Source organism: Chelon labrosus (genome assembly GCF_963514085.1).
Source record: "Chelon labrosus genome assembly, chromosome: 3".
Classification (NCBI taxonomy): Eukaryota; Metazoa; Chordata; class Actinopteri; order Mugiliformes; family Mugilidae; genus Chelon; species Chelon labrosus.
In genome coordinates, this window is record NC_140339.1 from 305,026 (window position 1) to 317,230 (window position 12,205).

The 12,205-nt window shown below is 40.3% G+C and overlaps 1 protein-coding gene across 1 annotated transcript; it reads left to right on the top strand.

The window, feature by feature from the left end:
- The first annotated feature begins 307 nt into the window (after positions 1–307).
- On the top strand, positions 308–10,846 carry LOC311485656 (annexin A2-A-like). The gene is made up of 13 exons (XM_084541216.1): positions 308–346; positions 2,550–2,611; positions 4,011–4,104; positions 5,310–5,404; positions 5,549–5,662; positions 5,753–5,843; positions 6,400–6,479; positions 6,662–6,721; positions 6,809–6,902; positions 7,641–7,736; positions 7,816–7,874; positions 8,194–8,316; positions 10,577–10,846. The coding sequence occupies exons 2-13, from the start codon at positions 2,561–2,563 to the stop codon at positions 10,634–10,636; spliced, it is 1,017 nt and encodes a 338-aa protein (XP_084397342.1). The 5' UTR covers positions 308–346; positions 2,550–2,560; the 3' UTR covers positions 10,637–10,846.
- Positions 10,847–12,205: the final 1,359 nt, after the last annotated feature.

A 12,205-nucleotide genomic window follows, 5' to 3' on the forward strand; every position in this document is an offset into this window, starting at 1 on the left:
CGGTTTGTTCCTCATTTAGTTTTAATTTGCGTCCACTGGTTTATTGACCCGACTGATGTGTGTTGCAGGAAAGTGTTATTTATGTGATTAACTGTTGCAGAACTATAATGGAGTCACACCGGGCGACCAATCAGACTCCAGCGTCTCCTCTTCTGACCTTGATCTGAGCCTCCATGAGGAATTCCTGTCCATGTGTTGGGTCTGATGTGTAAAAGTCTGATCCACGGAGTCTCAGATAGCAGAGAGAGTGAGTCAGCTGGTATTTAAACACCACACCCTGTCCTGTTCTGGATCATAACGGAGACTCTGCTGCTGCTGCTGCTGCTGCCTCTCTGCTGATCTGAAGGTAAGAACACATGAATCCAGAGTGTTTAACTCAGACGAAGATATCTGAGTGTTTTTGGTTCTTTAACTACAAGATAAACTAAATGTTCTTGTTTTAAAGTGTGCTGAATGGAGCACACTTTAAAATAAGAGTGTTTCATGATTGCTTCTTACTAATGCTAAGCTACGAACCATTCGTTAAAAACGAGGATTTCTTCATTCAGCAGCTTCCTCTAAGGACCTTCAAAATAAGACTCCCATCTTATTGGAGAGACTGTAGAATAAAACCAGTTTGATCAATAACCTTCATGTCATGTCTGTGTCTGAATGTAATATATTATAAAAGCATCCAAAGGTTATTAAACTCCAAATCATGACACAACTCTCTCACCCAGAAAAAAAGATGCACTGCGATCTGCTAAGCTAGCTGACTTCATCAAGACCAGTTTAGTTGATGTCTTTCTAATTGTTAGCGATAAAACAGTGAGCAATTAAAATATCACATCATTAAACTGATTCTTTTTATCTGCAGAGAAAAGATCAAGTTTTAGCCAAGGCTAGCCACAGCTATCTCACCACCAAGATTTCTGTTCATTGACTTCCACTTTGTGATTTATCTGAGTTTAGCTTAAAAGTTAAAGCTTAGAAGCTTCTTACTATAACTTTAGCCTCACAGTGAGCTTCTTACTCTCAACTATAGATTTATAGCTTATCTTGTAATATGTATTTTGCTTTATAGTTACTTAGATACCACATACGTCGTCCTGCTAAAAGAAAACTAGCTTAGCTTAGCAGAGAAGCAGTAACTGTTATGTTATTTATGTGATTTAATCACACAACTTTAAATCCAAATTTAGGCTACTGGATAATTAAAGATGAATGAATCTCATTAATTGAAATAAATCAGAAGAATCAAGGGACGTGTTGTTTAGTTAATCCCTCGTTGATCTGCTGCTTCTGGGAGATAAATAAAAGATGAAACTGTGAGTCTGCAGCCAGGAACTTTTTAAAAGATCATCTGACAGTTATTCTATCTCTGCTTCGGGTCAGTAGTTTTAGCTCCATCCGTCTGGAGGTGAATGTATTTGGTCAGATCAGATGTTTGCAAACAGAAGAAGCTCTGAGACGCTGGGACTGTTTGTAGCAGCTGTTGCTCAGCAATGAAACCTTCACTTCCTGCTTTTGTAAGAGGGTCAAAGGTGGAGGAAAGTTTCCAGTAATGACTTAACAACACTTCAATAACTGCAGTTATACTCGTCTGTTACACAACAGGCTCCACATTCCTGGAGCTCTGATTCCTTATCTGCCAACACACCCTCAGGAACGTCCCGGTCCATAAATCAAACACACCTCCAGTACCTGATGTTTACAACGCTGGACTCTGGACACTATTGTTCATCTGTGTTTAGAAAGTTTCAGGAGGAAACCAGTCTTTCCACCTCTGTTCTCTGCTCCATCCGGTGGTTTTAAGTGCTGTTAATGGGCATTCAACACCGATCAGCCGTAACATTATGACCACTGACAGGCAAGACAGGTGGGAACATTTCATCATTAGAGTTGATGTTAGAAGCAGGTGAAGGGTCTACACTGTGATGTCTAGCTGACTGGGTTAGAACCTCTCCATGATCCTGGTCTGCAGTGGATCAGAACCAGGGTCACGGACCAAGGATCGTTGAGTCTGACCTGTGTGGTTCTGTTGGTTCTGATAGAAACAAGTCAGACCACTCAGTGGATCTGAGACCAGTGAGGGTGTCCAAGCTGACCCCTGTCCACTGATGAATATGATTCAGAACCAGATAACTGCTTGACAGTCACATAAAACCCAGAACAACGGACCCTCACTGTCAGAAAATAAAATAAATAAAACTGAACTTTACTCTAAAGACTCTGTAGAGAAACTACAGGATCTGGTTTGACAAATTCTTCTTCTTCTTAAATGTGAGTGGTTGCTAGTTTCTGGGTTTAGCTTCATCCAGTCATTAACGGGAATAAAAGTCAGTTCTTCACTGATGGAATAAAAATGGAGCAGATTTCCAACCAGTCTAAGATGAATTAAATGAAAGTCTGTCTGAGGTGATTGTGGAGCTCTGGAGCTCCGTTCACCATCCATCGTTGTTAGGGTCAGTTCAAAGATGGTGACTTGTTCTCAAACATCAGGATTAGTTTCCTATAAAACAAATCAAATAACAGAGTGAAGGTGTAACACGGACGTTTGACTGTTGCAGGTGAATCCATCATGGCGCTGGTGTCTGAGTTTCTGGGTCAACTGACGCTGTCGTATGGAGCGGTGAGTGATTCATGATTTATCTGTGGAACATTAACGAGACCTCATCAGCTGAGCTTTGTCCAGAGGTGCAAAGGAGACAAATACATTTACTCCTTCATATTAAAACAGACGTTTAAAAAGACTCATTAAAAGGTCTGGTTCAGATAAACACTGATTTACTCCACATACCTTTCTTTTTTTAAAAGTCTTTTATCCCTAATGCCATTGGCATTCTTAACAAAACCAAGTGACCAAGCCACATGTAGTGACTTCAACTGCCATCCACTGTCTTACTGTATTTATTATTATGTCAATGTAATGCTGTTTGTCTGTATTTGTCAACTTTGGTATTTTAGTACTGTCCTTTGTGTTGGTGAGCCGAAGCCAAATTTCCACCTCGGTGGACAATAAAGTTTTATTCTATTCTATTCTTTTCTATTCTATTTAAATGACATCTAGAGTCGTGACCCATCAACCATCGAACCTGATTTATTCAAATCTGACGTAGTTTTGATTCGAATTAAACTTTCTGAGAACCTGATAAAGACCTGGTCACCATGCATCTAGGAGGATTAAATAAAGAGGACAAATGACCTCAAATCACCTCCTGTGTCTCTGAATGTCATCTGGTTGTTTATCTTCTACTTATTAAATCTAAATGAATGTGGATCTTCTAAAGTAAACTATGTGAAAGGTTTTTCTAGCTTAGTTAAGTTATATTTTCATATCTGACGGGACCGTTCCTGTTTTACTGCTGTCATAAAGTAGATAAAGGTTTGTTCTCCACCCAGAGTTATATCTCAACTATCAGACAGCTGATAAACTGATGACTCTTCAAAGATTCATCACAAAAAATCTGAAACAACTGGACCTGGTGGGCTTGGCTCTGACTCATGTTATAAATGAATATTAGTTTATTGGAGGAAACACCTGATCTCACCTGACCATCTCTGTGTCTCCACCTGGTCTTAATATAAATGTGTCTCCACATGCGTCCCCAGCCAGCACTTGAGATCTGATCTCAGTTTGTGCGTCTGTAAATCAGCAGCGCCATCATGTGGTCAGTAGAATATTGTAGCAGCTGCTGTCTCTAATGGATCTCTACCTACCGCTGGATCAGAACCATCAACAGCTGCTGGTTGACTTGGAGACATGATCCAGATGTTGGAACCAGATGGAAAGACTCTCACATGTTAAGATCTGATTGATTTATGAGTTGAAGACAAAGACTCAGATTAGACCTGAACCCTGGAAGCTTCATCCTCAGAGGAACCAGGTCACTGCTGAGTCGGTCTGTTTTATGTTCCCAGATTACAGCTATTAACCTATGATTTTACTATCAGTGACTAATTATGGATACAACTAATTCATTAAGAGTCTTTTTCTGTCGTAGCTAACACTTATTCTCCATCCTCGGCAGGAGGAGGAGCCCAAATTTCCCACCGTTGTGCCGGCTCGAGACTTTGACCCGTCCAAGGACGCCGCCAGAATCGAGACAGCCATCAAAACCAAAGGTGAGAGTCCAGGAAAGCCACCGCCCCGACCATGACACCGTGACACCAGGGAGACAGATAGCAGAGATGCAGGCAGATGTTGTTATGTGTTGAGTGGTGAGGCAGGACCTTCTTTAATTGATCTTTGGTCTTTAACGAAATCTTACAGAATCAGAAACAAAAGGTGCTGCAGGGTAGACAGGTAATCCAAAACATCAGGAATCACTAGGAGACATGAGGAAACAACAACAAGCAGGAAACTAAACACAGGAGACACACGACTTGACAAAGAGCAAGAGAAAGACAGATCAGATAAACCTAGGAGCTGATTGGTTAATGAGACACAGGTGGAACTAATGAGGGGAAACCAATCAACCAATCAGAGGACAACAGGGAAGACAGGCAAGACAAGACACACCAGGGAAGAAGCTTTCAAAATAAAAACAGGAAACACAAGAAAAACACAGATGGGACTGGACCGGAAGGACAGACGTACAACGGGACTGGACCGGAAGGACAGACGTACAGCGGGACTGGACCAGAGGGACTGTGTTCTGAGATACTTGTTGAGTTTGGATCAAAGAGGAACTGGATGACCCAGACCACCCCCACATGTTCAGGATGGTTGTTAGTGCCTGAACCTCAGAGGTGTTAGACTTTAAGTTCTTCTGCAGTGGATTCATTTTTCACGTGAAGGTCCTCAGTCGTCCAGTCATTGTCAATCCAAGAAAACCTACAAAGACAAGCGAAGAGATGTCCAACTCTCCACCAGTCCAGAACATCTCATTAACCAGGCGACCTTTCCTTGGTCAGATTTCTTCATCAGCTGCTGCTGCTCAGTGACAAGTCTTCTTCAGCTCGACCTCATCATCATTCAGAAACCAGTTAGTGGATTCACTCAGACTCAGCTCTGCTCTCATCCACCCTCAGCTCAGATTACTTCCTGGATTCTGTTCACGTCCGACCGTGTTATCATTTAAATCTGACCAACGTCCACTGCAGACAGGCTGTAGAACAAGGAGTGATCTCTGCGGGGCATCGCTGCAGGATTTTCCAGCTGACTCTACTTCCTGTGTGTTAGCTGCTGTAAAAGCAGAAAGATTTTCCAGGTTGACTGTACTATGGCTGTGTGTGAGCTGGAGAAGAGTCAGACAGAGTCAGACAGAGAGAGTGTGTTTGAGTCATATGAGTGTGAAAAGAAAAGTTAAACTTGTTTGTTGATGCAGGCGTGGACGAACAGACCATCATCGACATCCTGACCAGACGCAACTACGTGCAGCGCAGAGAGATCGCCTTCGAATACGAACGAATCGGCAAGAAGGTGAAAGACGCACTAGAAATAGAAATGCATGTTAGTTAGGATTTCCCCAAGTTTCCATGACAGCAACTTTACAGTTTAATGAATGATGAAAAGGGCTTCAGTGATCATCTATGTTCTAATCCCACGTCCCTCTGTGTTTTCCAGGATCTTATCAGTGCCCTGAAGGGGGCGCTGTCCGGATCTCTGGAGGCTCTGATGTTGGGTCTGATGAAGAGCACGGCCCAGTACGACGCCTCGGAGCTCAAAGCCTCCATGAAGGTCTGTTTGTTCTCCGCCCGCCTGTAGGTGGCGTCATGGCACGTACGTTTTTGACTTTTATTAAAAATATTAAGGATGATGTTTGTTCAGGGTCTGGGAACTGACGAGGAGACTCTCATCGAGATCGTCTGCTCCAGAAACAACGAAGAACTGATGGAGATCAAGAGGGTCTACAAAGACAGTCAGTGTTTCAGGATTAATAATCAAACCTGATCCATAACGTCAGCAGAAGAAACAGGAGAAGAATAAAATACTTAAAACACCTAGTGGCAACTGGAGGGAACTACAGAAACATTTCTAGTTGCTCAAACATAAGACAAGGTTTTACTGAACTGACAGATTTTATTACAAACAAGAACAACACTAATATTAAAGTATACATCTTAAATGTTCCTGTGATTTAAAGTCCATTGTTTCAGATTTCAACAGTTAAAACGTCTGATCTAATTTTAGATTATTCTGTTATCATGTGACACCATGGCTTCATTAAAATAATAAGTGAGACGTTTTAATTCAGTTACAGCTTCTCTAAGGTTCTCTAAGATTATTATTATTTTATGAATTCAATTTGGACATAAATCAAAGTCATCAGATAAAATATTAAATGTAATTTAATGATTATTTAATTATCACTACATTTATAGTGAAAGCTACTGTTAGCATGTTAAACCTAATGAGACAGCTAGCTAACTTGTGTGGCTAGCATTAGCATTAACATTAGCTTGGTGTCTGTGCAGTGTTTAAGAAGGAGCTGGACAAAGAGGTAGCAGGAGACACGTCAGGAGACTTCGCCAAACTGCTGCTGTCCCTGGTTCAGGTACTACCAGGGCTTTTATTCTGAAAATACTCCCACACTTACTCTTTTAGCCACACCTTGCTTCAAGATGCTAACTTTAACAATTAGTCAGTTATTATTATTATTATTATTATTATTATATCGTCTCTGTTTGTTGTTAAGTTTCATCAACGATTGTTTGTCTGTTGCTGTTTGATGTCCAGACAAAGAGAGACGAGCCGTCCAACGTCATCGACTATGAGAAGATAGACGAGGACGCCAGAGTGAGTGGACCAGTCTATCTATCAATCAATCAATCAATCAACTGTTACCTGAACTCTTCTTACCTGCCTCTGTCTTCAACCTCTCAGTCTTTGTATGAAGCTGGAGTCAAGAGGAAGGGGACTGACGTAGCCACCTGGATCTCCATCATGTCCCAGAGGAGCGTCCCCCACCTTCAGAAAGGTCAGTAATTAGTGATTAATGTCAAATTAAAGTCAAATGTGTTTACATCAAAACATCTTTATTGATGAAGAGGAGCAACACATCTACTGGAAATAGAAAAGTAGAAGAAGAAGAGAGAAGAGAGAAGGAGAAACAGCAGAAAAAGTAAATGGGTAGAGGAAGGAGTAGAAATCACACTAGAACAGGAACACTAGTGGCAGTAGTATGTCCTCCATGTCCTCCTCCGTGTCCTCCTCCTCCATGTCCTCCTCCTCCTCCTCCGTGTCCTCCACCTCCATGTCCTCCTCCGTGTCCTCCACCTCCATGTCCTCCTCCGTGTCCTCCTCCGTGTCCTCCACCTCCATGTCCTCCTCCTTGGCTCAGGCGGCTGTGGCTCAGTAGGTAGAGCGAGTTAACCACGAACCAGAGGGTTAGCGGTTCAATCCCTGGATCCCATGCTGATGTGTGTGTGCAAATGGGCAACGCCATGTCCTCGTCCTCCTCCATGGTCTCTGTCCACATTGATTCCATCTTGGTTCATCTTGTTTTTTCTGTCCCTCCTGGAAACTCCTCACCTGATGATGATTAGTAAAGGTTACCATGGTTACCACCCCCAGAGTCTCACCTGATGATGATTTATTAGATGATTAGTGAAGGTTCTTTGCTCTCCACTCCATGATCTGATGATTATTTTATGCTGTATCTGATGTGACCACACATGACGTCAGCGTTCATTAAAATGTGAAATGTTTGTGTCAGTGTTTGAGAGATATAAGAGCTACAGCCCCTACGACATGAAGGAGAGCATCAAGAAGGAGGTGAAAGGAGATCTGGAGAAGTCCTTCCTGACGCTGGGTACGTCCATCAGCCATGAACCTGTCAATCAAACCACTCAGTGGGGGGGGTCCTTTAAAACCTCTTCTTCTCTTCACAGTGGAGTGTTTTGAGAACAGACAGCTCTACTTCGCCAACAGACTCAACGACGCCATGAAGGTGGGTCCAGTCAAAACCAGTCTGTGGTCTGTCTGTCCTCTGACTGGCTGTCTGTCCTCTGATTATCTGTCTGTCCTCTGATTATCTGTCTGTGGTCTGTCTGTCCTCTGACTGGCTGTCTGTCCTCTGACTGGCTGTCTGTCCTCTGATTATCTGTCTGTGGTCTGTCTGTCCTCTGACTGGCTGTCTGTCCTCTGATTATCTGTCTGTGGTCTGTCTGTCCTCTGACTGGCTGTCTGTGGTCTGTCTGTCCTCTGACTGGCTGTCTGTGGTCTGTCTGTCCTCTGACTGGCTGTCTGTGGTCTTGTGTCCGTCTCAGACTAAAGGGGCGAAGGAGAAGGTCTTGACCAGAGTCATAGTTTCTCGCTGTGAAATCGACCTGATGAAGATCAGGACGGAGTTTAAGCAGCAGCACAAGAGGTCGTTGTACCAGACCATCGCTGTGAGTAAAGTCCCACACTGAGCAGGAACAGTGAACACAGCATGACATTTAACCTAGTTTGTCTTATGAACGGTAGATATTTATGTCATTTATTTAATCATTTTAACAAATCCATGCCACCTCACTGTTCAGAGGAGGAAGAAGACCTTCCAGACAGTAAATAACTCTTGGTGTTGATGGTTCTGATCCAGCGGTAGGTAGAGATCCATTAGAGACAGCAGCTGGTACAATATTCTACTGACCACATGATGGCGCTGCTGATTTACAGACACACAAACTGAGATCAGATCTCAACATTTTAATTAAGACTAATAATTACTGACACTAATTATAACCTACTAATTCATGAATCAGATACAGAAAGCTTTATTAATCCCCGAAGGGCAATTCAGTTTCTACAATCCACCATCTAGACATACAACCATTCACACAGCAATAGTATATAGCAGGAGTAACGCGATGAGGTCTGGGTCCAAATACAATTTATAAATAAAAAGACATCAGAAGCAGAATAGATAATGATAAAAAGAATACAAATAACTGCTTGTCCTGATAGAGAAAAATAAAAATAAGATAAAAATAAAAATAAAAATAAAAATAAAAATAGCAGCCCAGAATAAAAGATAATGTGTGCTTAATAAAAACACAGTAATAAATACAAAATTAAAAATTACCAAAAAAAGTAAAAACGCAATAAATAAATAAATAAATAAATGGAAGATGAATTGCACATATCCGTAGCTCCTAAAGTGCATTGTGCCAAGAACAGATCAGTCAATAATTATTTCCTCAGCTCAGTATTTAGTAGTGTAATTGCTGAAGGAATAAATGATCTTGCGTAACGGTTTGTCTTTCTGGGGGGCTGCAAGTAACGCCGACCTGATGGCATAAGAACAAATTCATCTTCCAGAATATGATGTTGGTTCATCAGACTTTTTGCTTTTTGGAGGACACGTTTCTCCCAAAGAGAATTCAGGTCGCACATTTGAATTCCAATAATTTTGGAGCAGACTTTCACAATATTATTTAAACAGTTTCGGTCCTTCACTGTAATGTTACCAAACCAACAAATGAAAGAAAAGGTAAGAAGGCTCTCAATATATGACAAATACACAGTGCACAGTATAGAACTGGAGACCCCGAAGGAATTAATCCTGCGCAATAAATGGACTCTCTGCTGGGCACGTTTGACCACTGAATCAGAGTTATTTTCAAACTTCAGTTGACAATCAAAAACCGTACCCAGATATTTATAAGAATTTACGATCTCCACATCCTCACCATGGATCCTGCATACTGAGGTATTTGTCCCTTTTTTTCTAAAATCGATGATGAGTTCCTTAGTTTTAAGAACATTAAGGTCGAGAAGGCTGTTGTCACACCACTTTACAAAATCAGGAAGCGCACGTCCGTGGTCTGACTCTGCACCATGGAGGAGTGACATCAGAGCAGTATCATCAGAGAATTTAACGAAAAAGCTGTCCTCTTTAAGAGACCTGCAGCTATCCGTGTATAAAATGAACAGGAGCGGGGAAAGTACACAGCCTTGTGGGGAACCTGTGTTGGAGACTTGGGTTTTTGATGTAACCCCATTTACTAAAACCCTCTGTGTCCTATCAGTCAGAAAGTTTAAGAACAAGGCTAAAAGCTGGTCGGGCAGATTAAAATGAGAAGCAAGCCTCTCAATCAAAATATAAGGCTGCATTTTGTTAAAAGCTGATGAGAAGTCAGCAAATAAAAGCCTGGCATGAGATTTGGGTTTCTCCAGATGCTTATAAATTTTGTCCAAGATAAAAAGCTTAGCGTCATCCACTCCTTTATTCCTCTGATAGGCAAATTGAAGTGGATCAAGTTTGTCCTCGACCAAGCTGAGAACCTCTTCTTTTAGGATTTTCTCAAGGTTTTTTACTACAAGAGAAGTAAGCGCCACCGGTCTGAAATCTTGTAATTCCCTAGGTCTATTTATTTTGGGAATAGGAATAACAGTGGAAGATTTCCAAATTGTTGGGAGCTTGCAGGTATCAACACACAATTGAAAAAGATGGGAAAAAACACCACTGAGTTGTTCAGCACAGTGGTGTAGTGTGTGACCACAGATAAGGTCCGGGCCTGAGGCTTTCAATAACTCAATGAGGATTAAACTGAGTCACATCAACACTTTAGAGCTTTTACTTTACCTACGCCTGTTTCATTGTGTTTTTGTTGTTGTATTGGTGTTAATGTAAATATGAATGTTAATATTAATAATGTGGTTTTATAGGAGCACACTAAAGGAGACTACCAGAAGGCTCTGCTCAGCCTTGTTGGAGGAGACGACTGAAACCAGCTCAACTCCATTTCCCAGAAGGCTGCTGTGTTACACCTGTCAGCTGTTTCCATGTTTCCATAGCAACGTGTCTTTACTGTGATCAGCTTCTAGTTGTGGAATAAAAACTAAGTTTTGACTGTGTGTGTGTTTGAGTGATGACCAGCAGGGGGCAGCAGAGGCTTGATGTAAACAGGAAGTCATTCACAAGAGATATATAGAATATAGTATATACATATTTATATACAATACATGTTAGACAGCTGTAATGACATTAATAATAAAAGTCTAATATAAACCAAAATGAAGCAGATCAACTTTAAATAGAGTTTAAAACTTTAAATTAAATTCAGAGGGTTTTATGACATCACATCAGTGAAACATGATCATTCAAACGTATTTAATAAAATTATAAAATGAAAAAAACATTATTATAGGGGTGTTAATTGGTCATTTGTTGTCATGGTAACAGTTTGAAATCTGGAAATCTTTTTATTTTTCTTCTATTAAAACATATTTTATTTAAAACTAACTGACCTAAAATTCATTAAATAAATAGTCTGATGTTTATACAGTGGCACTAATATATATATAATATCATTATTATATTTTAACATGTCAGAAATAATTCTAACAAGTAGAGATTCTATCTGATCTTTACTCTGATTAAATATAATAAATCCTCAGTTCCAGTCTCACTCTGACCTGTTCAGAGTCAAACAGGAAGTCATCAAGCATCAGTCGTTTCCACAATAAAACAATAAAAACATGGATTTAATTCCGTCTTCTGTGGGACATTAAGGTGTTACAGCGACAAAACACAAAACAAAAAAAAGACAGAATAAGGTAGACGAGTGAAACTATATAAAAGTAAATACGTTAATATATTTACATGTTGCATCAGGTTCAAGGAGCTAACCAAAAGTTGAAAAAAAAAACAGCTAGTGTAAACAGAGGGTTGAGATGATAAGAAGGATGACTATAGATAAAGACATTCATCTATATATATATAGATGAATATATATATATGGAAAAAATTAAGGGACCACTCCCACAAATGTTTCTTCAGTCAGCGTCTCTACATCTATGGCAGCCAGTCCGTTCCAGTGTTTGTTCGATTCCAACACAAGTCTCCTCATTCTACTGACTGAGACACTGATCAGCTGATCACCTCAACCAAATCTTATTTTATGAGGAAGATTATAAAAAACCACTGCTGTGATTAAAGATTGAGATTATCCCACCAATAATGATTTCTAAACTCTTCCTAAGTTAAAATATTAGTGTTGTGTTGTTTAAGAAATGTTTCCTTTGCATTATTCGAGGTTTGAAAACACTGCATCTGTTTTGTTATTGTGACCAGTCGTCATTTTCTGCCAATAAATGATCTAAATGGCAATATTTTAATTTCAGATTTGAGAGAAATGTTGTCAGCACTTTATAGAATGAAACAAAAACGTTCATTTAAATAAATACATAGCAAAACCAGCAAAACTGATCATTTTGCAGTGGTCTCTTATTTTTTTCCAGAGCTGTATATAAATATATATATATATATATACACTAGATATACTGTATATATAC